This window comes from Apaloderma vittatum, unplaced genomic scaffold, assembly GCF_000703405.1.
Source record: "Apaloderma vittatum isolate BGI_N311 unplaced genomic scaffold, ASM70340v1 scaffold15821, whole genome shotgun sequence".
NCBI lineage: Eukaryota > Metazoa > Chordata > Aves > Trogoniformes > Trogonidae > Apaloderma > Apaloderma vittatum.
In genome coordinates, this window is record NW_009700952.1 from 3,220 (window position 1) to 30,219 (window position 27,000).

At 42.9% G+C, this 27,000-nt stretch overlaps 1 protein-coding gene across 1 annotated transcript in view; it reads right to left on the minus strand.

The window, feature by feature from the left end:
• Positions 1 to 2,605: 2,605 nt before the first annotated feature.
• The window catches only part of BICD2 (bicaudal D homolog 2 (Drosophila)), a 38,062-nt gene continuing 13,667 nt past the window's right edge, over positions 2,606 to 27,000 (minus strand). Inside the window, exons 2-6 of the mRNA XM_009878970.1 lie at positions 21,582 to 21,734; positions 18,544 to 18,996; positions 16,173 to 17,192; positions 14,931 to 15,082; positions 2,606 to 3,201 (exon numbers count right to left, since the gene is read on the minus strand). Coding sequence (XP_009877272.1) covers positions 2,895 to 3,201; positions 14,931 to 15,082; positions 16,173 to 17,192; positions 18,544 to 18,996; positions 21,582 to 21,734 — 2,085 coding nt within the window. The 3' untranslated portion in view covers positions 2,606 to 2,894. The remainder of the gene's footprint in view (positions 3,202 to 14,930; positions 15,083 to 16,172; positions 17,193 to 18,543; positions 18,997 to 21,581; positions 21,735 to 27,000) is intronic.

Genomic DNA, 27,000 nt, shown 5'->3' on the forward strand with positions numbered 1-27,000 from the left:
AGCCGTTTCAGCTCCCCGATGCTTTCCAAGCTGACGAACCAACGCTGTGTGGGTTTAGCCTGGAAGCAAGAGCTTTGCAGAAAGAAGGTTTCTTACAAGTACTGAATAAAGCTTTGCTTTTCAAGCCCAAGTTAACAGCAGTGAATGTGCAAGAAACATTTTGAGTGAAGCTTCAGGCTCTCCAGAAACATGCAGGACAGTTATCATGCAGGCCAATGCAGAGAACGGCATTCAGAGGAAGAGCCTCTTGCAGAGGTAGGTGACGGCTTAAGGAATTTTCCATGCTTCATCCCAACCCATTGGAAGTGATATGAAAGACGTACAGCAAATACACCGTTCAAGAAATTGTTGATCAATAATTACAAGACTCCATTTAAATATTATTTACGAACACAAACAGCAGGATCAAGTCACCTTACCACCATTCCTCATTTCTTTTTATAACAGGTGCTAGAAGAAGTTAAACCATAACCTCGACAAGCTCAAACAGCAGTCAGGGTGGTGCTTTTTAATTATTTTTTTTTTAAGATTCACAGAAATGAATCAAGATGGAAACGACTACTAAGACTACAGGGCTAACAGCAAAAGTGTTCATACTTGGAACCGAAAGTGTGAGACAAGACTGATAAATCTAACAATGCATTCGATTAGTTTCTCCAATTTACCTTTTTGCCATTAGTATTTTGCAAAAATACTGCCATCTGAGACATGGAAGCAGTGAAAATTGTATTAAAGCTCCCTGCCATAGTGGAAGCGAAACTGTAGCTGTTTCCATTGGAGCAGAGAAAGTCAGCACTCAAATGCCTGCTTGTACAAAGTATTTTTAAGTTATACTTAATGCAGGAATGATAAGAATAAAGGCCTTTTGGAAGATTGTGCAGCAAAGAAGAGAAAAGCAGGATTGAAAATTGTTAAAAGATGTCTCACTTCTAAAACATCAAACCTGCTATTTAGCAATATTAAAGCTCAAATTCAGGAGAATTCAGTGTTTTCTTAAAAAAAAAAAGTAATAATAAGACGCACAGGGCCTCGTTTCTAAAGCCAGAATCGCCACTTGTTTAAACTTCTCAAGTAGTGACGTTTGAGCAACGTCTCAGACTTAAATCACTTGGTTTGGTTTTTTTTTTTTAATTCCCCTCCTCTCAACGTAGAAAAATGCAATTCTGGCGCCGGGCTGCGGCACTTGGACGCTGCCCGTCCGGAGCGAAGCTCCGGTTTAAAGGCTCGCCGTACGATTTTCGAAGTTTTCCCCAATGGGTAATGCCCGGGAAGGCAAAATCCCAGGTGGTTTCCCCTGCCCTGGGGAAACAAGCCGTGCTCCTTATTCCCTTCAGTTAGTACTGGGCTATCTCCTGACTATAGGCAGAGCGGCGACGCGCGGGAAGCGAGCTGCCGATCGTCGCTACGAAACGGCCGTGAGATGAGGCAGGACCACACCGGGGGGATCAATGGCTTTACAAAACGTCGCCGTCAAGCAGACAACTGCGCGGTCTCGCGTTGCTTTTAGTAACACGACAGGCGTACAAAATTATTGGGAAGAGTACAAAACCAGCAGGGCTTTACATTAAAATAAAAGTTCGAGGCTAGGCACTTTGAAGAAGAAAGCGTGCCTTGTTGCGCTCCGTCAATTTTCCGCAATTTTAGAAGCAACGTTTTCAATCTTTTTCGCTTAGATAGGCACCAATTACGAAGTACACTTTTATATTATCAAACACGTTGTAATTAAGCGGCTAAAAAGGCCCCTTAAAAGTTCAACAGCAGACAAAGGTTTAGTTGTTTTTAAAGATTAATATGTATACTAAGCTACTTCATACGTAATTATTAGCAGGAGGATCTGGTTCAATTTCCTGTGCCTATAATGTAGAGCCCTGCAAAATATGTGCTTGCACAAGGAATGCAATATCTTCTGCGTGTTTAAAAAAACAACAGTCAGAGCTCCGAAACACTATCCTATTTAGATTAATACTGAAAGCTGAGCAAAACCCTTTCGTGACTGACAATCCTAGACCATAGTCACATTAATTCTACACATACATGTCGTGTGGCCACAGTAATATATAAAACAGATTATTTCCAAAGTGTTAGGCTTGCAACGAGCAACATGAGACCACAAAGACCCTTTCAGGACACGACACTTTTCCACAGCATAACTTCTTAAAGTGGAACTGCCTACCAGGTAGGATCCCAATTCTTAAAATTTTAGGTTTTATATCAGACGGGGTAAATATTGCATATTTTTCATGGAAATGTGCAAGTTTCTTCTGGTTAGCCCTCTGAAGAGAGGGAAGCAGAGTGTAAATAATGTACCCTACCAAGTATTTTTTTCTAGCTTTTTATAACCTAGAAAAGCTTCAGGACTTTGGCCAGTGGAGATAGGACAGCAAGTTCTCAACATCTGCCACAACAGGCAAATTAAGTCCCAGTTTCAAAATGCTCTGCATTTGCAAGACCTACCTCTAATTTTAACATTTGCTTTTCACCACTTCTTAAGCCACAATAACGAGGAAGGTTTTCTGTGTGTTTCTGCCTGCGAAAGCATTTATTGAAGTATGCTGCAACCCTGGAGAAAGGATCCCGTTTGTGCTGTACAATCTACGATTAGTAGCACCAGATATACTCTATCAGGTGTACTCTTTTTAACACTTACCATAAACAGCAAACCCCATACACGTTAATCGTGGAAAAAGCTAATTCTTTTCCACTATTAACTCGTTAATAGCATCCCCGCACTTACGAATTAGTTACAGTTAAGACCACCATAATACAATTTGTATTACCTGGTTCAACAACATACTAGTACAAGTCAACTCACCGCAACATTAGATAGTGGGGATTTACGCTGACAGTTACAGCATAAAATAAGATGCATAATACGGTTTCCCTAAACACCTGTCCTAGTCACAATAGATTTTATACTTCTCGCTACAAAAAACCTGGTTGTTAAGGACAGATCCCTCAGACCTGTCCCCGCAGGACCGAATGTGACTTACACTAGGGTTACCGCTCTTAGCTTTGGAGGCGGATTTTGTGCGCACCCTTTTGGACTGCTCGTGGTCTAGCTCCAAATGTTCCAGGCGCTGGGTCAGTGCCAGTTTCTGCTGGATGGCCATCCGGAGCAAGGAGTTCAGGGTCTTCTTCTCGTCCTCGGCTGCCGCAAGCTGCCGCTGCATTTCGTCCAGCTGTGTGACATATTCGTCACATCTGCAATGAAATACATCAATCTTTAGCAATCTCGTTTCCATCCATCAAACACGAGTCCCTCGCGCCTGGCCCGTAGGAGCAGAGCGACAGCTCTGTGCTCGCTTGTGCATTTGCACACTTGTAAACAGGAGCTTCAACCAAACCTGCAGAAAATCACAATTCCTTTACACTGGGGGTTCTTGCAATCCAACACTCGGTGCTTACGTTCGCACCTGTCAAGGTGTAGTATAATCAACAGCATCCTTAGATAATGGAAGTGTGGGGCCCAAAGTAAAGCATAAATGTCTAAAGATGAGCAAGATGTGGTTCCATAGTGAGCAGGCACAACGCAGTCCCGTTACTGTTGTCTCTACTTACGCAGAGAGCACGAAAGTTCTGAGCTTCAGGCTGGAAAGGGAGTCTGAGGGGAACCGGAGCGCTGTACAATGACTATTAAAACCGCTGGATGAGCACCCAAACTTCATAGTTACTTTACACAGAGGATTCAAGCAACCAATTTCCAGCGGTGACTGAACAGCGTTATTAAAAAACAAGCACTATTCGACTTTATCCCACCCTGACTCCTGATGTAAAAATTCTTATTTATAGTGTTTTATTATTGTTTTCATCACAGCACATGGCCTTTATGTAATTGTTTTCCCCACCAAAGTAGCTTTAAAACAATTTCAGAAAGGAACTGAGCATCGCTTGGAACCCTGGGGGGGAAGCTGTACAGACGCCTGCAAGCTGTTTCATGACAGTTTTTTTCACTGAGCTTGGAAGCTACTTGACTTGTGCAGTGCATCATGAACAATTAAAAAACAAAAGTGTGTCTTTACATGTAGATGCATATTTACTGCACATAGAAGACCAGTTACGTGTATATGTAGAAAAATTCATAGGTACCAGCTGGAATTTCCAGTGGCTACATCTGTAAAACACAGCAAAAATATCAACAGCAAAGTTATTTTAACATGAAGATGGCAAAGTCCCCAACTTTAAGGGATGTTTATCACCACGAAGTAATACAAAGCAGACTGAGGAGAAAAAGCCACACCACAAACCAAAACTGCTTTCACATGCAGATAAGCTGTGCTTATGCCACCAAGTCCTGATTTCTGCTCTCCCTGACTTTAAATAGCCGGATTAGGCTCATATTCCTAATTGTATTTGCTTGGGAAGAGAAAAAGGGCAAGAAATCCACAGAATTTTATTTCTAATAGATATGGAGATTAAACAACAACCCAGAAATATTCATATAAAACCTGTGTGAACTACAACTGCAGAGTAGCTTCGCTTAGCATGCCAGAAGGTGTTGAGTTGAGGGACTCGACCCTCTCAAATCTCTGTGCATCCTGCTCCTGAGCTCAGCACCATCTCTCGTACTATGGAGCACAGCGGAAAACCAGGAGGGTTTCTCTTTTGAAAACAGAAACCCAGGAACCTTAATCTTGCTAGCTTAATCTTTCATAGCTAGATGGACCTTACAAGGCAAAAGCAATCACAGTCACAGAATCATTCAGGTTGGAAAAGACCCCTGGGATCACCGAATCCGTACACCCCAGTGAGTGGACACACACCAAAGGGAAGGTCTTACCCGATTAACCATTAACACTAGAGAGGAAGACGAAAAGAAATCTTGCGGGTATAGCAGTCCTCCCCTCTTAGGGGAGGTGGCACCAGCTCCAAGAGGAGGGCACGGCTGCAGGAACAAAGAGCTCACAGCACCTCTGCTCAGCCTGTGCCCTCTTGCTCCAGCTTGTCAGAGACGGCTTTGCCTCGCTTCGGGACAGGAGCAAGGCCTGAGGGCTACGGGCTTTCCTTCCAGTTCTCACACACACATCTGAGGTGAAAAGCACATGTCTGGTGATGTCCCAAGTTACCTTTCTCTTCTCCCCATGCCACATTCCTTCAAAGCTCCACTAACTGCCAACCTGAGGAATGTCCAGAAAGCGTTACACCAAGTCTTTGAGGAATGTCTTGTGATTTCTTCAGCAAAATATGATTCAGAACTGGAGTGACCGGTCCCCATCACCCTTCTTTCATTCTCAGTAGTGCCCTCCCAAGAGATTTGGGCAGGGTGAAATTATAGGAAGTCTTTTACCCCCTTTTCTAGTTCCTTTCTTGTCAATTGAAATGCACCCACTTTTTTTTTTTTTCTTCTATAGAACAGGGAGTCAATTTAGCTCCCAAATTTTCAGCTCGGTGAAGCACAATCACTCACTGCAGTCTGTCTGCTCCGGACTTCCACCAGAGAGGTGCTGATCAAAGCCAGCCCAGGCAAGAGCGGCAGATCCCTCTCAGCAACCTCCAGCCCAATTTAGAAAAAAAAGGAAAGAAAAAGAAAGGAAAAAAAAAAAAGAAGAAGATAATATGATGAAAAGAAAACAAAACCATTGCAGCACAGCAGAGTAGGGACTTCCCACACTGTCTTGCTAATGTCCCTTAATCCTCTTCTCTAAACATTTCTGGTGTTACTCAAATGCTTCTTGATCAAACCCAGCCCGCTGTGCCAAACCTGGGAGCTGACTGGTAACACGAGCGCTTGTCAGAGTCTAGAAGGCAGCGGAGTCCTTCGCCGTGAGCCAAGCTAGAATTCCAGCCAAGATTTTGACTCCGAAAGGTTACTGCAGCAAGTCATTATCTCCTCAAGCTTTCTGTTAGCACAAAGGTTTAAAACATCAAACGGCTGGCCTTAGAAATTACAAGGCATTACTTCAAATACAGAAATTATTTTTCTCCTACCAGAAAAACCCTCTACGCAAGGAGTTTTTCCTTCCTTTCCAACCAAAAGGAAGCGTTATCTGCCAGCTGCAGTCTCTACTGTCTCAATAACTGTTCTCTCACACATAGGAGGGGGCTGGGGAGAGGCAGGACAACTATGACTACACACAGGCCTGCATCTGGAACCTGTTTTCCTGAGCTTTATGTCAAATTAAATTATACAGCCTCAAAACCAAACCTTCTCCTGGTGCAGCGCGGCTGGCCGGGGCAGAGGAACGCTGCACTCTGAGAAATACAGCAACTGCTCACTTGAAGAGAAAAGTTTCCCAGAAGTGGATGCAGAGGCTGCGTGCACAGGTGGGCTGGGATCTGCCCTACTTACACCCTTCCTGCTGTTCACCAGCTCCCTTTTTAATTTTCTCAAGAAACCCATTTCTTCTTTATAATTTCCTTTTCCACATGCTGAGCTACTTCCCAGTTGTACATTCAATACAAAAAAATCATTAGGAAATCAGAACAGAAAATGTCTACGTCTTAAAAATACCTTTGAAAGAAAATAATTGAGCTTTCATGCTTTAAAGCAGAATATGAAATTAGCATAAGCCTGTCGCACATTTACACATTCACGGTTTTAAGTGGATAGTGAACAGGAGGCTTTGATGTTGCCTGTTTTCTTATGACTGTTAATTAACAATAACACACAGAAAAGGAGCTTAAGGAAACATCAACAAGTTTTTTTAAAAATACCACCAGCTAATACACCTACGCAGAGGAAATAAATATCCTGAATCTTAACTATAATGATGAGAAATAAAAACCTAAATTCTCTAAAGCACCATCTGAAGCCAAATTGTTGAAATATTTTATTGAAGCTCTAGTATGTACTATATTTAATAATATTTATAACTAAATTCACTACTGAATCAAGATCTATTCTGGAGGAAAAAAAAAATCCAATGCATCTGGGTGTAGTTCTATTTCCCTCGCTCTTCTGCAGTCGATCTGACCAGATGACACCTTCCCAGAAAGCAATACAGAGGCAACTGAAGGAGGCCTTTTGAGAGAAGTACTGACTATTTCAGCTTCTACCTCACGAGATTAAATTGTCAGAAATTAAAACATGGAGGATTAAAGTTAATTTTTTTGGCTTTATTAAAAGTATAGGGGGGGGACATGTTATCAGGGCAGCAGTTCAACTGGCAGGTCAATGAGCACTGGCTGCCTTCGGCTGGAAGGGGTATTGGCCACCTGCAATTTCAAACCAAACCTGTAGATTAGAAACCAATGCTAAAAGACTGGATTTCAACACTTTGCCCCCTGGTGAACACCAGCTCACGCGCAGAGAAAGCGACACTTTCGTATAACCAGAGGAGGACACAGGGAAGAACCGAGGGCAAGGCTTAGAGTCTGGCTATACACGGATTTAAGAGTGGAAGAAGGCAGAAGGCTGAGAACTAGGGACTGGCAGCACCAAAACCGAGGCACGCCTGCAAAAACTCCACGATAACCATCACGTCAGCCTGAGCTGGTCTCCTCTGCAGGAGCTCACACTGGAGAGAGTTGTGCCTATCTATAAACCCAAATACAATTTGTTTCTTTAAAAAGCTGTTGAAGAGGGAGTATTAAAAGCTTGGCCCCACATACGCACGCTCCAGGTGGGCGAGTTTGCCCCGTGTGCGCTAGTCGGAGCGCGGCTGCCCCAGAACTGAGACAGACCTGACTGCAGGACACGTCCCTCTGCTCGGTCGGCACCTTTGAGGCATCTGTGGCGAGAATACTAAGCCCGTCTCTTGCCTCAGTTTGCACAATTGTAAGCCACACACATCCAAACTCCAGTGACGTGTTCTTCAAGAACCCCCAAAGAACGAAACAGAGCACCAATCCTGAAGAAGGCAGAAGAACCAGCACCCCAGATCTAGGCAGTTTAGAATTACGGATAAGCAAGTTAACGGGAACATCTGTGGAAGCTTTAGCCAATTGCCAATTTGTAATTACTTCCTCAATACCTTGCTCTGAAAACTCATCCGAGCTGTATATACAAAAGGAATGACTGCTGTGGCCTTCATTTGTGTAAATCACAGTAATTTTCATGAAGAACAGAGAATAGTTTATAACCAGCTATAGTTTTCCAAAATGTTCAAAATCAGCCATGTGTAATCAATGTCCATTAGTCAAAGCTATTACAGAAAATAAACGGACCCCAAATCTCTCTTGTGGTTTGAAACATATGGGAAGAATTACCTCCTGTACTGAGAGGGAACAATCAGCCCCATATTGCTGGAAGTGCAGCTCTTCTAAATTTCCACTAAGAAAAGCTCTCAAGGAGAGATCATAAAATTTCATGGCACGTCCCCTCCTCCTAGAATTCAAAATAAAACTCCCTTTTTTTTTTTTTTTAATGTTTACAGATTGAAATCAACAATCCTACACCACGGGATGAGAAGCAAGCTTAAAGCTATTGCGTGGGCAGGACATTTTTCCCAGTTCTTCACCAACAGGAGTAGCAAGGGGTGGAGGATCTAACCCCAACCTCTCCATCCCTCTCTACCCTACACCACGGAAGCTGTGCACACGCTTTGTTTTTCACAGACTACAAGCACTGATGCTTCCTATTAATTGCCAAATGAAACCCAGACTTTATCTAAAACTCTCCAGAGGCAAGTAACGGCTGCTGCAGTAGTCTCCCATAAAAGCTATTCTCAAGTGACTCATTTTCCATTTTGACTGAAAACAAAAAGGCTTCACAAGAGCTGGCACCTGCCTTATTCTGAGTATTTCTACAGCATCCCTAGTACATCACAAGAACACCTCCTGTGTTTTATTCCCCTTAACGTTAGGCCCCGCAGCACGCAGGAATTAGTGGTGTGGGCCCAGCCACTTGGAAAAACACCCGGGAAAAGAGCGCAACCTCCTCGATGAAACGCAGCAAGTCCATCCACAAGCGGCACATTCACCAAGGCTGAGGCTCAACGTATCTGGCATTTCTTTTAGCAGATATTTTAATTGCCACACACACTCAGAGCCTAGAGTCATAAACGTGTTATAAACGTGACTACGTGCAAGAGGTCACTCACGGGTTTTTGCAGCACGTGTGTAAGAGCTGGATGCCTTTGGCCTGCCCGGGTGTCTCCGTGCTTTCACGTGGGTGCTGGCGGCCCAGACATTTTTCTCTTCAGACGTCATTCATCACCTCTAGATCTAGCACCAGGAATAGGAGGCAAATGCTCTTGCTCCTGTCTGGGAATCCCATGCTGGAAACTTTCAAAGTCACGTTTTCTGTGTCTGGCTCCTCTGAGCCTTGATATTTTTAGAGAAGTGGAGTATTTCTGCTGTGTGCAGTCCAGCAGGATGACGCTCTAACTCTCTCTATATATAATTCTCAGGCCTGGGAGGACCGCACAATTCTCTGCATGAATTCAAACTGCTTTACATTTTGCAGAGCTTTCGTGTCCATGAACTCAAGAATATTTTCTCAAATGCTTTGGATGCTTGGAAAACTGACAGACCGCGTAGGATTCTGACATATGTACTCATTTGAAACACCTTTTCTCCATTAATGAACGACAGCTAACTGCTAGTTTTGCACATGTAATCATGGCTTTCTTGCTTTATCACGAGCGCTATCTTGTAATTTTAGTCTCTGTTCCACGCTGTCAGTCTTCCCAGTGTGTTCTAACACTTGACACTTGTCCCCGCGCTGACTTGTCTTTCCTTTTATTTACCGTTTGTGAAACACCAGAACATGGGGAGAGCCAGTAATTACACCTAGGCACATTTATCCTCCTTTTCAAACCTTTCTGCTAGATTTCTGAATTACTATTCTATCTTTATGTTAGAGGGATGAGAAACGTCTCTTCTCTTACCACCCTCGTTTGCACGCAGGCTCTGGAAAAGAAACAAAATCTATGAATCTCAAAGCTGAGAAACCCTTGTCTTTAATCAGAGAAGGGAAGATGAATCCTAAGTCATTTCTCCGAGGCAGTTTAAGTCCACTGGGGTTTATCAGGACACTGAATATAATCGTTCGGTTTTGTTGCCTGACCTTGAGTGAATAAGCCAGCGAGGAGCCAGCTTGGCTGGTTTTAGCCTAATTTACTCCATCCACCGCAAGAGTTTGGCTGTAACCTGTCGCACAGGAGGCACTTCTAGAGAGAAGAAATCATGGTGTCCTCCCATGAGTGCGTGTAGTACTTAAGACGCAAGTTAAAGAGACAAGAAACATGCAGGCTACATCAAAAGAGGGAAAACCAGCAGAAAAATAACACGGGGAAGAGAAATGTGAAACACCACATTGTACTTGCACTGTGTACAGTTTCTCCATTCTCGGAACACAGTAGAATTAATTTTTGCCAGGATGCTCACATAAATTCTAGCAAATCAAACTCAAGGAGAAGACTAACGTAACAAAATAATTTTTGCTTTTTAAAATGCAAAATTGTGTTTAAATTGCCTCCTTGTCCAAGCCACAACAAGCTGTTTCCCAGTGTACTCTGGGAACTACAGAATCAGAGGTGTTCTCCCAATAACTAACAGAACCAACAGGCTTCTTACTCCCTCCTTCCTTACCGAAAAGTTAAACCAGACTCAAGCTTAAATTCCAAGCCAAATTTTTCTCATCTGTTTTCATACTTTTTCCCCCTCCTCTAACCAATTTTAATAAACCTGAGCTCTAGTGTGGCTCACACGTTTGAAAGACAAATTGCTTACAGGCAATCGAGAAATATAGCTCAACCTACAAGACAAGGAAACGGTGCTTCACTCCCACACCAAATCATGAGAAACGGGACATACTCATTTCAAGCGCCCTCAAAGCACTTGAGAGAAGCTCTTTTTCTAGCAAAGAAAGGAATCAGTCTTTGTTCTGACAATACTTCAGAGGAAGATGAATTAATTATCTCAAATTTGCTACTAACATCCTCTCTTCATACTTAAGTAGGGATTACTAGTGCTCTGCATATATAAAAATAATCAATCTTAACCGACTGAATGAGAGTTAAAACACTATAAATCATAATTTAAGCCCACCATGAAGTATTTTTGGAGGTCAAGTATTTTTGACAAGAAAAAACAGCGGCAGCTCCTGGCCCTGTGCTCCCTTGACATCACTTCCAAGTGACCCGAATGCCACGAGCAGGATCTGCCACCAGTCTGGGCACTCCTGCTCTCCCTCTCTGCTTTTCCCTTGGTGTTGTTACCATAGGGCACTGGTCACATTAAACTCTGTAATAAAAACTCAAACACTTTGAAAGCAGCCCCTTGATTCGTATGTACTTCAGCAAAGACCCGAGTTAAACGAGTTAGCTGCAAATATGTCCGCTTTCTACTTTTCCGTTACGGAGATGCAGTTAAAACTCAGTTCAAATTCAGAGCGCTAACACAGCATTTTGAAGACTTATTCCGCCTTCTAGAAATTCCCACTGAAAAATTTATTTGAAAACAAATTAGTTGATACTAAGGTAAAAATTCGCATGAGTAGCTTGTGCGAAGCCTTATTTCCTTTTGCCAATTTGCAAGGATTTATTATTTAAAATACAGACCATACCCACCCAGAGATTACTGCAGTTCCGTGTTAGATGTGTCAAAGGGACTGCTTTCTTTACAATGGTCAATCTCATCATGTGAATACAAGCTCTTCTGTTTTAAATTCCTAAGTAAACACATTCATAACTTGCTCAAGCCCGTAAGGACAGCAGGGTATTTTATAAGATGAATTTTGAGAAAGATTCTTTTGGGAAATAGTTCTGTCAAACAGTTCTTCCAGAGAGCAGGTAAAGTACAGAAGCCAGCTGGCACCTACAGAGAGAACTAAGCACCACCTCACATGTTGTAATAAAGCTGAAGCCTTGCACCCTAATGAACACTTGCTGCATCAGCATCAGCCCTTTTTTCCTTTATATTTTCCAGCACCCAAGCTGCCTGTTAGCAAGTGCAAATCTACTTGACAAAAGTAAAACAAAAAAAAAGATGCTCAGTTTCTCTTCAGATTTTAAATGGAGAAGTGATTGCATCTTTTTTTTTTTTTGTCTGGTGAGGAGAGAGTTTACTAACGAAACACCAAAATGTTTGATTGTGAGGGTGATACACAAATACCCATTACAGTCTAATTAAGCTGATAAATTCCATTTTCAGCTCTACAGGGCAGATTTTAATCTGCTTCCAGTGCTTTCAGACCGTTTGTACATACTAGAGGGATATGTGTGTTCATTAAGAGAATCTGGACTGTAGCAGGACTGCTCTTACATGTATGTCTATAGTACATTATGCACACTTTGATTTATTCCTTTGTACAACGGCTCAATTTTAGGCGCAGTGTTGAGCGCTGCCACAGTCCCCCAGTGCTGGAAGCTCTTAATCTCTGTTTGCAAGCGTTCCTTTGTCTCCAGGCTAAGGTCGTACTGTATTTTCCTTACTTATTAAAAATAGCTGGTAGTATTGTCAAATTAGTGGGATTAACCTACTTTAAAAAAGGAAATTAGGTCAGTTACTATATTCATGCTCAACCTTCAACTCTCATGTATTGTCACCGCTCTCCCGCATCCTACCAAACAGGCATCTTCCTGTGGAAAATACGTATCAGCAGGGCAGCCTGCTTCATCCCACGCTCCAGCACAACACCGGCACAAACATGGCGGGGTAAAGGCCCCATCGCTTGTTTTCAGTCCCTGCTGATACAAACCTCTTGGGCAGAAAAGAAACACTTACTCTAGATTAAGAGGTGTCCCATTAGCAGGTCCTTTGCGAAGACAAACTGGGCTGTTACATACTTCTGATATTTGAAACACACCTGGAAATCAGACTCCAAAACAGTTTTTGAGGTTATCTTCACCAAAGCACTGAGGAACGTCCCTTCCAAACCTACCTTACCCGAAAGGAAGACTTAGAAGAAACAGTCGCTGGCAGAGGGATACGCTCGGCCAAGCACCACGCCGCTAATCCCCTCTGACCAGGCATGGGGCAGGGAAGGGCTGACAGTGTCCTGCCTGCAGTAATCGATCTTCGCAGCCACTGTGGCATCTGAAACATGGCACACTGGGAGAAAGAAGCAATTCTTCGTGCTCCATGCAACTGCCGTTCCCCTAGGCTAGATGCCAAATGCGAAGCCCAGCTGCCATGCACCATCAGGAATGCAAGCGCTCACAGGACGGAAGGCTTAGGGGACCACGTCATTGCTCACTCCATCCCCAGCTTTTTAAGTCCCTCTTTGCTCTTGGCCCCTGATATTTTAAATTTTTTTTTTTGCTTAAGTTACTAAGTAAAGCGTAAGTTCAGAAATTACAATTATGCGTTTAGGCAGGGAGCCTGCCACGTGTCCCTGCAGAGAGCTCGCTCCTGCCTCGAGTCACCCACAGCTTCCCCCAGAGCTCTTAAATCTGTTGCTTTCAGAAACGCTTTTACTTCGCAATGCCAAGGAATCCTCATTATTGTCCTCCCGGTAAAAGGACAAGACCAAATTCTAGGCAATACACCAGAGAAAGGCAGAATAGAGAGTTACCCCTCTGGCATCTCTCTGACAATCAGTTTGCAGCCACCCTCACACTTCCACGCTGAAGCAGGAACAACAACGTGGAGGGAAAACACGCTGCAGTTACGTGTAATTTAGCCAGCTAGCTACCCGCAGCTAGGAAAAACAACTGAAAGTTAACAGAATGCTTTTTTCCTCTCAGCTTCAAGTTGATCTACAGCTAACAAAAAGGATCGCAATTTCTACATATCAGTTACACTCCAGGAAAGGGAGGGAGGGAGACAAGAGAAATGAGGACAAATCCAGACTGTACAGGGCAGTCCTTTCTCCAGCATAATGATCTGCCACAGTTCAACCCTTGGCATTCCTTGGGATCCATGTCTCCTTTCCATGCTTACCCACATGCACAGATACTGCTGAGACAGGCTGAATCACCAGGAAGCCTAAAATTATTCAGGAAATGAGAGCTGCTGCAGAACCATCCCCACAAAAGACCATACAGAAGAGCCTGAGGAATCCTCATAAGCACCTTTGTGATTCCACACTACAGTCCTCCAGCAGTGACAGAAATAAAATGCTTTCTGTCTGGTTTTGGTGTTGCTTTTGGTTGCTGTTTGGGTTTTGTTCTTTGGTGTTTTTGTTTTGTTTTTTAAAGTGTCCAGAGAACGAAGCACCATACAGCACGTACAGACTCTCCCACCTCCCTGGGTCAGCTGAAAAGCACGCATCAAGGCTACATTAAACAGCATCCTGTGCAGTCTCTCTTCTCGATCTTCTTTAGGCAACGCATGAATTTGCAAGCAAATGTTGCCAGGGCTGTCCCTGAGACTCCCACTGAGCTGCAACTGACAACTTTTAAATATTTTCCTGTTTTCCAGGATCATCTGCACAGGAGCCAACTGAATGTTCCTTAGCTGTGGTCTAGACCTGGATTTTGAAACATGAAGTCGTTGCCTGAACATTACCCAAAATAAACACGCAGACTTCAAGAAGTCAATGCCGGCGGCAGTAGCGACATGCAGATCACAACAGCATTTCTCACTTGGACAGCACGTGACACATAGGTGGGTGGTTTTTGTCTGTAACACCACGAAGCACAAATAGGAAGCAGAAGCAAGTTTCAAACATAAATGCAACCCAAATCAGCTCACACGGGTAAATGAAATGATAGAGATGCCAACTGCAAGATGGACAATCTAAAAATAGTAAGATATTTCTAACACCTTTACTCTTTTGTGGTTCATTACAGATCAAGCAGAATCACATCTTCATTGCATAATAAACACTGATTTTGCGTTGTTAGATGTCACTTCTTCCCAGAGTTAATGGCTTCAAGAACCAGCACACACCTTAATTAAATAAATACCTCCATAACTTGTTTTGTAGCAAGATACTCTATCCCTGATGTTTTCCTCATTGGTCAGAACATTTTGCACACTAACACTGTAAAAACTTGGGAAAAGACACCCCTCCAGCCCTCTGTGCATGAGTAGGTGGGCAGATGTTCAGCTCTTCCCCCACCCAAGGAAGGAACAACATTTTCCAGAGCTCACATGCTCCTTACCTTGTGGCAAACATCGCTCTCAGGGAAGAGAAGGTAGCGGCATCTTCTTTCAAAGCCTTCAGCTCATTTCGCAGCTTCATCATGGTCTCGGTAACCATAGCTTTCTCGTTTTCATACTTGCTTTTTAAGTTGGCGAGGGCTACCTCTGCAGTCTGTTTTTACCAAGAAGAACAGAAATGAACTAGTTAATGGAACTCTTCACAAAGGGGCTGGCAAAGAGATTTCTAATCACTATTCACATAATGCAACTTTTACTTTGTACTCGAACGTTAAACTTCTGGCAAACTTTCCTTGTACAGATTAAAAAATTCGTTTCTGAACAGTGGAAATGGATCAGACAGATGTGTCTCCTACTCCCATTAACCACACAGCAGCATCTAGGAAGTTACAGAATATAAATTCAGTGACACCGATCTCCCGCTGTTAAACTTTACATACTTCAACAGGAAGAACAAAATAGTCAATTCAGTACCTCTAAACACATCATCACTTGCCCAGTTCTCTAAAGTGTAGAGCATTTTGCCTATCTTTCGTTTCAGGACATCTTTGTTAAAATGTGCAAAAGAAAATCGAAAGTACATATATATTTCTCAAGCAACACTATGCATTTTTGGCGTTTTTTTTAAAGACAACTTCAATGTGCATTACTTTAACTTGAGAGGAGACAATGAAGCCTGTCACATGGTGTCTTAACAGTAGTTATTTTCATCTACTGCATTGCTAACACGTATCAAAAAGCACAGCCCAATCCCCAAAGACTAATTCTACCCTACGCCCCTGTTATCTTGACCATGTTCTTTTATCCCATCCTCATCTCAGAAGGCTTTCTTTTATTCTGCAATTTGAGACCGAAGAATACTTAAGCGTAAGATCTCTTTAAGAGTAACCACTGGGATTCTTTCAACTAGAAAATAAGATTTACCTCTTCATTTTAGGTGTCTTACAGTCTGTAAAATGTGATACAATTCAGACAGGCAGTAGACTGAAGCTCCCTTAAGCTTAGTGAGTCTTGTCTCATGAGTATGCGACAAGCAAAATTCAGTTAAAGCCTCAGCTCAGCTCTACAGCAGGACATCTGTGTGCCCCTAACGGAACAGCCTGCTTCAGCCCGTACCGAAAAAATCAGTAACAAAAGCCCCATTGAGTCGAGGGTAGGGCAGCATGACCTCAAGGATAAATCTCTTGTCTTTATGACCTAATTCCTCAACATTATTAACCTCCACATCTGTAAGAGCTGGTTACCTGCTTGTTGGCCTTCAGCACAGTTCTCAGAGTAGCTATCTGTTCTCTCTTGGTGCTCAGCAGGGACTTCAGCTTCAGGATTTCCTCCATGAGAGCTTCCTTGTCCTTGTCCACCACTGGCCCGAGTTCTTGAGTGGCAACACGCTGCCTGGACAACTCGGTTGTTCTGTCCACAGCAGCTTGCAGGTGTTTGATCTGATCTCGGATTATAGCGATCAAGTTGTAAATGTTCATCGGTTCCTTCCGAGGATCTGACACAGGAGATGGCAGAGACGACACTGGAGAGGGGCTGCTGTCACTGCTTCCATTCTCTGCCTTTCCTAGCTCGATAGTTAACAGCCCTTTAGAAAGAAGAATGGGAGACCTCCTTCCCTTGGCCTCCGGACTGCTGCGTCCACCTTTACCTTCCTTGTAGTAATCCAGCATCACTCTGTTTGGGGTTTCATTGTTGCACATGCAGACATGGTGGTATAAATTGGCCAGTTCTTCACTGAAGGTGACCAGTTCATCTTGGGCCACACTGAGGCTGCCCTGTGTTTCTCCAGCAACATCACTGACTTTCTTCAGCTCTTTCTCCAGTCTGGCCACTTGCTCTCTATCATGCCTACTGGACTTTTCTAATGAGGTGATCTTCTCAGTGAAAGCTTGGCTCTCGGTCTCATACCTGCTCTTCTCTTCCTCATACTTGGACTCACATTCTTTGTATTTGGCCTTAAGATTTTTGAGCTCTTCTTTCAGGTCACTAATCTCTGACACAGCCACTTTGTACTTGCACTCCAGGATCTCTGGGCCATTGATGTCAACTTCATAATAGTCTCCATCTTCGTGGCTGTCTCGGTCCTTCTCGTTGTCAAGGGCAGACTGACGTTCCTTGCTGACCTGGAGCTTCTTCATTGCATTCAGGTTTTCGGTGAGTCTGCCAACTTTCTCATGCTGCTCTGAGAGGGCGCCCCGCGTATTTTCCAGCTGTTTCTGAGATTCCTGTAGCGTTGTTAACAGGTTCACCTTTTCTCTTTCCATCTGAAATGCATGAACACAGGCATCTATGTAAAGGAAACTGCATCACAGAATCCCAGAATCACAGAACAATTCAGGTTGGAAAAGACCCTCGGGATCATCAAGTCCAACCACTGACCCTACACTACAAGCTCACCCCTAAACCATCTCACCCAACACCACATCTAAACGACACTTGAACACACCCAGGGATGGCGACTCAACCCCCTCCCCAAGCAGTCTGTTCCAGGGTCTGACCACTCTTTCTGCACAGAATTTCTTCCTAATGTCCATGAAGAATTTCTTCCTAACGTCCAGCCTAAACCTGCCCTGTTGCAACTTGCAACCATTCCCCCTGGTTCTGTCCCTAATGACCTGTGAGAAGAGACCAGCACCAACCTCTCTACAATGTCCTTTCAAGTAATTGTAGAGCGTGATGAGATCCCCCCTCAGCCTCCTCTTCATCAAACACTTAAATGGTTTTCTTGTAAGAGACAACAACTTAGCCAAGGTCCACATGGTTAGAGAAATCTGATGACTTGCACATTACGGAAAAGGTTATTTAATTTATTTTAAAACTATCTTGAGCACAGGGTTGCCTTACCAATTCTTTCTCAGTTCCCCTTCAAAATTTGACCAATTTGACCAATGTCTTCCAGAGCCGGTGGTCATATTGTGAAAACATCCTTTCAGCTGAAGATTAGCTAAAGTTTGCTGTTCTATCTTGCAGATAATCAAGTAAATATTAGAAAACATGCAGCTAGTCTATGGTGGAAGCTTGCAGCTTCATGAGAGTTTCAAGTTTCTGCTCTGAAAGGTCTCACTTTGAAGAAATCCAACTTTTTTTTTTTTTCCCCCACGAGGGCTTTTTCTTACAGAAGACTCAGAAAATGCTTCACAAAACTTGAAAACATTTCTAGACAACACAAACATGTACCTTGTTTCAAACTCTCCAACCTCCTGACAGCACAAACAACATAGAAATGCCTGGTGCAGATTAAAGCTTCACATTCTTTGAACTAATTACAGAACATAGTTTCAGTTTACAAAACCCCTTTTGACGAAGATGAAGTAACTATCAATTTTTGAACAAAACACTATCTTTCCCACTACTGACATAATGAAGCAGACACAGCATGCATCCCACAGAAGGTGCATTAAACCTTTCTCCAAACACGGGACACGACTGCAAAGAAAAAAGAATTTAAAAAGCAATGCCTTTTCACTGACAAACATTTAACATCTTCAAATTCTAAATCAGAGTCTTTACATACTGTATGGTGGCCACATGAGATCTTAAAAAGCCTGAAATCACAATCCAGATGAACTCCAGCAGCTCTTTGGAAGCACATAGCTGTTTAGGAAATCTACGTACCTGTACAAGCTGTTGTTTCAGCTTCTGGATTTCAGAAATATTTAATTCACTCAGAAGATCTGAAACAAGACTGGGGGCTGGAGGAAAGCTTTCATTTTTCTTAGGTGTTGACGAACTATTCTTGCCATTGCTGAGTTTGCTGAGGCAGTTTTGCTCGAATCCGTTCATGATTTCATCGTTATTGGGCTCGGTGGCTTCATCGCTGAACTTCAGTCCATCCAACGAGATGTTCAGGTGGCTGTTGTACATGGAGTCGTTGATGTTCATGTAGTGAGAGAGCTCCTTACGCAGATTGTTCTTCTGCTCCCGCTCCGTCTTCAGGGTCTCTAAGGCCTCCTCGAGCTGGCGCTCGGAGATCTCCTTCAACCTTATGGCATCTTCCAGCTGGCTGTTGAGAAATTCCGTTTCCTCTTCGAGCCTTTTGATTTCATGCTTCAGGCCTTCAAACTCCACCTGCAGATATAAAAATGGAGGGGAAAAAAACCCAACACCCTAATGAAAATATCTGCCTGCAAGGCACCCAGGAATTTTACTTCTGAATGTCGATTTGGCTAAATATGGCAACAACAATTTCAGTTCTGGACTCTAGTTTCGGCACTAAGAGTGTAAACACTGCATACACAGTTTACCTGCAGAGACCATGGAATAGAATTTCTATGCAAACCATCAAACAAGCTGATCTATTCCACGTTAATTAAGACAGGTGGGAAACACAGTGCCTGATACAGAAGAAGCACAAACCAGGTTTTCCTAGCATTTATGCAAACTCTTCCTCTGTTTGATTGACAGATTCCCTGGCCAACTTTCCCACAAATTAAAGCTCGACATTTCCAAAACCCAGCATGGCAAAGCTGTGCTTCTGACACTCTGCTGCACTGCTCTTAGAATATGCTACTGGGCTTCAAACCGTTGGGATGCACCCAGCAGTCAAAGCCTGCTTTTACACATTCAAAATAAAATGCTTTTATAATTTCTGTTACCATCCTTCCAGCCCATCTTGCGAGCGCTACAATTCACACTCTACACTTCAGATTCAGTGCTGCTACATGAAATCTGATGGCACGCTGAAAAAGTTTTTACCTGTAAAATTGCTTTTTTTAAAACCTGTCTTGCACTGAAATCACAAACATGAACCATTAGTATAAAATTTTGAATCCCTTAGGGGAAAAAGTAAAAACAAACAAGCATGAAGAATTTTTAATTAGAAGTTTTTAGCTTTTAGTTACCTTGAAAGAAAGGAAAACATACCACGTGATATATGACACTATTTATTTTTGCCAACTGCTAAAGGAATTTTAGATGTCAATGTACACCAATATGGTAATGCTGAACCACATCTGATTTTAAAACCAAGAACCAATCATGTTAATTCAGTTTTACAAGTTAAGCCTAGGAAATTTTCATGGCTTCTTCTGGTTATGTCAGTAGAATTATTAAAGCTTCTTAAAATTCATCAAGTAGAATTAGGACAAGGTAGAAAATGAAGTGATCCATGGTGATGAAAAGAATTAGCTCTCGGTTCTATGTATGCCCACTGAGCTGAAATATTGAAGGTTGGACTCTATTTTCAAAGGTTCCAGAACACAAACACAGTAATTTAGATAGCATCTGAGGTTAAATTTGGCTCGGGCTAGAATGACAGCATTCTCAACTATCATTCTTTTCGAACATGAGCATGAAGCTGGGAAACTTTCACTTGCTCCTCTGATTACAACTGATGAGATGCCAAAAATGTAAAAAAAAAAAAAAAAAGTAACCAACTGCAGAGGCTGGATTTTAGCAGATCACTACCTGCTCTAGCCCCTGCATCCTGACTGCAGGACATCAGGGCACACAAAACAGCTTACTTAGACCAGGAATATACATAATCAAATGAATAAATATATTCCAGGCCCAACCTGGAAACCCGTTTGGGGCACATCAGTGAGGCTAAAGTGATAAACACCAACATGGAGTTTCCCCTGGAGATAAGTGAAATACAATCAATATCCCCAATACCTTGCTTGGCAGGGCAGCTTTCACTCAGAACACTAGAGCAGTTCTGAAGGAAATCCTGATAAACTTTCGCTATGTGCTCATTACAACAGACGGTATTAACACCACTGTTTTCCTCAAGAGCTTTTATTTCAGGAATATTATGCCATTTTTTCAACTGAACCTCGAGCATTTTCCACAATGAGACTGACAGGTGTATGAAGAATAAAAATAGTTAGTCCCCAACTGACAGATGAAGATAAGTAAACCCTGCCAAGGACCACATCTAATCTAATTGCCTCCACCAAAAACAAAAAAGAAAAAGTAGATTTTGATTAGATATTTGAAAGAAATTATTTTCTGTAAGAGCGGTGAGACACTGGAGCCGGTTGCCCAGAGAAGTTGTTGATGTCCCCTCCCGGGAAGTGCCCAAGGCCAGGTTGGACGGGGCTTGGAGCAGCCTGGGCTGGTGGTAGAGAGGTGTCCCTGCCCATGGCAGGGGGGCTGGAAGGAGATGATCTTTAAGGTCCCTTCCAACTCAAACTGTTCTATGAAATGACAACGCAGGGAAACTGAGTTGTTCCAAAAATGCAGTTTTCTAAAATTCTGAAAATAGCTGGAACTCTGCAAACCAAACTTTTCGGACGAGCGGTCACACAGATCTGATGGCACAGAGCACCCCTACCAGCAGTCCATGCTTAATGACAGTAGCCAGAGGAGGGGAGGAGTACAGAGCTGAAGTAATACAAGCACTAAGTAGCAATAAAGACATATGGTCAAAAATGCCCCCAGCCAGAGATACTGCAGAAGAGGATGGATGGATGGATGCTATTTAAAGAGACACTGGAAAAACTAGTGTAGCAAAAAACCTAAACCAAGTAACACAGCAGACTGGCTATAGAACGAGTCAGAAAGGACTCAGACACTTTAGGACAATTTTGGGTACTAAAAGTAATAGAAACACAGAGCAGAAGTGATTGGATGTTCAAAAGAGACAGAACCATGCCATAACACAGGAATTAACTGGTGCTACCAAAGCAGTGCTCACTGTTTTGAAAACTTGCCTGATTTTGCTTCAGGACAGACACTTGTTTCTGGAGACAGATGTTTTCCTCCTCAAGCTCAGTGTAGTCTTGCAACAAACGCGCTTCTCTGAACTTATATTCCTTAATATCATCTCGAAGACGAGTCCTTTGGATCTCCACATTCTGATTGACCTAGAAAAACAAAGAAACCCCCAAAGGTGGTGATTTATCAGCTACAATTCAATTTCAAAGTTTTACCTCTCCTTACATGCACTAATCAATTAAATTATCTTTAAACAGAAACTCTTCCCCTCCAAAACAATTACAGTAAAATTAGTCATTTACACAACAGATGAACTTTGTTTTCTTGCAAATTCTCACCCTTAATTCAAGGAAAACTAAATGAGCAAGCAAGGAAAGCGGCATCCACGCTGATGTTGTGAGTCTTTTCACAAGAGATAGGCAGATTGACCCTAGATGTTATTTGGACATGTATTTGCTGCTGCTTTTCAACAGACCTTTTCCTTATGCCCAGCGCAAAAATTTGGGAATACATTCTAAAGAATCCTTTTGGAGAAAGACACCAAGTTAAAGCATAGAAACCCAAGGTCCCAGGTCAAAAGACGTAACAACTGTGGTTGACTTATAAAATGTTCCCTCCTCTCAGCTCCAAGACTTACGTATAAGACCTTAAAGAAAAACTACATACATATATATAAAAAACTAAATCACCATTATTGTTTTGGGGTAGATAAGTAGTAAAAAAATCAATATACTGGTGTAGTACAATCTTTAGATCTTTTGTGAATATGCACAGACACTTAAATAAATTGACCTACACATAGCCAGCTGTGTGAATAGCTCACTGTACTTACCTCTCATTTTCTTCCAGCATTACTTTCCTTTGAACCACATCTTTAAACACCTAATTAGAACATATTTTCCACTTTGTTTTAAAACATTAGCAGAAGTATTTTCGGAGATAAGCAAAAAGGCAACACAGTTGCCTACAGAAATAGCATCCAGATGTTTTAGCAGCCGTAGCCGGGAAGTGACAGGATGGCTCCTCAAACCGTTCTAAACCAGCGCAAAACAAACACAGGCTCGGGAAAGAGGCAGCCTACCCATTCGGCCAGCTGGGTTATGATATGTTATTTCTGTTTTCACCTGTCCAGCAGCCTAGCCATGAAAGCTTCACCCTCTGGTACACCAACTCAGATTCCCTTCGCGTTCTCCACTTCTGCGTAGAAACCAGAACATCAGCAGTGAATGAAAGACAGCCTCAGTCCCCTCGCAAGCGTGTGGCAGGAACACAGCCCAAGTAAATCCAACACAGGTATTAACAGGCGCCCTCAGGAAGCCGAGAGATAAAGGAAATGTTTGCAGCAGGAGCGCGTGCCAAGACTTGAACCTGGCACGTTCTGAACACCAACACAGAATCACCTGCCGCTGTTAAGACCGATATATTTAAATTATACATGTCAGGTGAAAATTAGACTATATAAACTTGTCTGCTTATTCTGAGCAATGAAGAGCACTGCCTTGCAGCACACCGAGAGGCTAAAATAAACATTAATTGCTGAAACCAGGCACTGCAGTACAGCAACGCACGCGAAAAGTTGCTCCGTTCCACATTCCGTGCCTTGGTGGGTGTCGCCTCTATCTTCACACAAACCCGGGGCCGCAGGTAGCCGAAGGCTACAGGCTGACGTGAATTCACTGCCCAACTTTCTCCTTAACAACTGCAGTGAAGACCTCCTGCCCTTGGCAGGAAAAGCCTCCAGCCAGAGAATCCCAACTGTTTAACACTCAGGATTGCAAAAGGCTCTTGCATCAAGCTGAGTTTCGTACAAATTAGGAGGTTTGTATCTGTAATTTTCCCCGTTTCTGAGGAAGTGAAATGCAACGAAAGACCTCCCACGAAGCTACTGGCGAGCTTCTCTCCCCACCATTCAGGGTGCTTTGCTCCTCTTCCTCCCTGGATGATCTAATCTTTGCCGAGGTCAATGCCTGGAGAAATCACTGGAGTTGGCCTTTTTTGAAGAAAGAATGGTTTCTGTCCAATCCTGCCCATTTAATTCAGAGCAACACTAAGAGCTCGTTACTTAATGGGAAAGTATTGTCGTGCTCTGCCTAGCACAAGAAAAATCATTCTATTTCAATGTGTACAGGAAGGCCAGATTTAAAAATAGCTCCCTGGTTTCCTGACCGGGGAAGGAATATACAACCCAGATTTATTGGCTGTTTAGCAAACTGCACGTTCGCTTTGCCTTTAGCATTTTCTTGCCAAATAAATGTGCAAGCTGCAAAGTTAAACAGGATGCCACGCCAGCTCCTATAACTGACCAAAAGGCGGGATTTATTTCTGCAGGAAACAAGCTACTGCATCCTTCCTTCGTCAGACTTTTCTATGACCCATACAGCACGTGGTATTCATGTATTTCAAGACACACACATAGCACATGTTCTCACAGGTGTTGTTTTACAAACCAATGAGTTTGAACGTTTCCGTCACTCTTGCTGCTTCAGTATCTTAGTGGCTTCTTCTTTCTCCTCTGCCTTGAGTCACCCCCAAGCAGGGAGGAGAAAAGGGAGCTGGAGCAGGGGCATGCCTGGCTGGGCTCTCAGCTAGAGGAACTCACACCTCCACCCAAGCGAATCATACAGCCCTTTAAAATATCATTAGCGCTATATGGAGAACTGATGACTATAAAATCCTGTTGAGTGCTCATCTACCTGACAAAACCCCTCAACTTCTTGACCTAGAGAATGTTCCTGCCATGCAGAAGCCTCCCCTCCATCCTGCTCAGGAAAAGGCTGCAATCTGAAAGTGATTTGGCCCGATCCAAAGGCCACAGAATACCCCCTCCTGCTGCTGGAGAGCGTGTCTTCAGCGTTCTCAACCTCTCGGCTTTGCCTCCGAAGAGTTCTGCAAAGGGCCCCTCCGAGCAGCACTGGTGCTAGAATCACAGAATTGTTGAGGCTGGAAAAGACCTCTGGGATCATCAAGTCCAACCACCAATCTGACACCAGCCCAGGGCTGGTCTTGCAAGCGATGCTGTGTCACCAGCAGGGTTTGTCACCCTGAGCTCCACCAGCTCAGGAGGTCACGGGTCAGTTCGAATTCCTCACTATAGTCAACACGCTCACACCTCATTTTCCATGTCGTTATGTCATCAAGAGTCAAGACTTAGTTTGCCCAAATTAACGACTAATATTAGAATAAGATTTAGTGTTTCATGCAGTAAATACTTCTAGATGTCATCATTCCCTCTTGTTCTTCACGTGAAGGATTCACAGAAAAGGATGAAGAAATGCAGTGCAGGCAGAAAGAACGGCAATTCACATGTATTCTGTTGTTGTGGGGAGAAGAAAATTATAGACTCACAGAATCACTTATGTTGGAAAAGACCCTTAAAATTATCGAGTCCAACTGTTAACCTAACACTACCAAGTCCATCAAAATAATCAATACAACACCACCTCTTAAACATTTTATTAAATAGCAGCGTGAAAATTGGGGTGACTAATCCTTGGACACGTAACTCAGGGCATTTGGCACTTTTCTGAAGGAGGTACTTCAGCCAATATTTTTCTGAACGCCTCCTTCATACTTACAGCTGTCCCTCTGGAAGAGCCAACCACAGAGCTAACTCATCTACCCTAAGTACCAACAGTGAAATTAAGAACTCCAAATATGGACCATAAAGCTCTTCTATGCACAAAAAGAAAACTTCAGGTCAATCACTAGACACCCAAAAAACTAACAGGTTCCATTATTTAGCAGTTGCAAGTTTTGTGTGAAATTCACAGCTGCCCATCTGATTTTACTGCCTGCCTTTGCCATCTGTGACGACCGTAGTCCTGTGGCAAGTATTGTGTAACTGTAATTTAGGGCTGGGATATAAAATTAGATTGCATAAGAAACCAAAAATAATGTTCCCCTAGTTCTCAAATTACAGGCTTTTAAATTTCTATTTTTTGTATCATAGATACTAAACAGAACACAAATATTTGAGAGAAAACAGATTAAATGTTCCATTACATCCAACTGTTTATCAGCAAAAGGTTTGAAAATCTGAACTCGCACTACTGCAATAACAAGATCAGGCTTTTGGGGTGGAGAGGCAGATCCACACCCACCTCCTAACGATGGCCTCTTCCCTCTCATCTTCCTCAGACACAGGAGCTACAAGAGCTACTTGTTTCTAGAATTTTGTGCAGTCTGTTCTTACAATAGGAGAAATATAAGGCAGTATAGAAACATTTACGTATTTATTTATGTGGTGAAGAAATGCCATGGTGGCCTGGTTCTGCCTCCAATCCCACCTGCACCTCCAGCATCCTGCGTGCACAGGTGTCAGTACAGCACAAGATGCTCTGTTATACAAGGAAAGATTTATAAATAAATCAGCTGTAGGTACCATGGCTCAGGCAACCTCAAGTTGGGAAAAGACACCATTTTATTTCCCATATAACCCCTGTATGGAATTCAGGCTCTACCACAATAAGCACATGTATTCCACATGTGGAATGCCAGGAAATTAAAACAACTCTTCTGGAGACTGACAGTTACAGGTATCGCTGCGCCTGGCTGTTTTCTATACATAAAAAAAAAAATATATACAAAAACTACCACCCCAAATTTGTGTTTATGACTGCATTCAACTATTCTGGGTGACATATGACAGTCAGTGAGTTACTCAACCGTACTTATCACAACTTTCATACTTCAACTGAGTTTGAGCCACAGACATCCCCCTCTGGTCCTACCCACCAGGCACGGACCACGCTCTGGATACAAACCTTCGCTTTTTCTAATTGTACCCAGCAGCTGTGTGGTCTTCTCTAAACACTGCATGGGGAACTACAAAGAAAACAGTTCCTATAAGTGCCAGAAAGGTTAAGATGCTCTCAGCAGTGTTTTACAACACAAACACAGTCAAAAGAAAAACCAGACAACCAGTCGACAAAGCCACTCTCTGCATCGGTCGGACTGTGCTTTCTGGAATTCATAGCACTTGGCTTCAGTGACTTGTTCACACAACTCACTGGTGAAAAAATGAAGATATTACACTGAACTACAGTTTGGACTTTTCTCCACTCTTTGTTGCAAGTCATAGCACGACACGGTCTATCTGCTGAAAAGCTGCTCGACTTTGTAAGCTGTGAAAGTTCAGAAAGCTGTGAAGCTTTCCAAGCTAAGCTTTCTAAGCGCCACTGCAGGCGGAGAAGAGAGAAATAGGGAAGGACAGAAGAAGGTGGAGCACCAGGGTCACTCAGAAGTAGAAGAAACAGTGTTTTGTTTGTGTGTTTTCAAAAGCAAAGTCAAGCTTTAATTGCGTTTCATACAGAAAAAAATACTGAGTGAAAAAAACCCCACAAAACAACCAAGAGAGAGATGACTCATATCTTGGTCAAAGTCTCCCTTCTTTTCCAGGTGCCTCTCCGAAATATC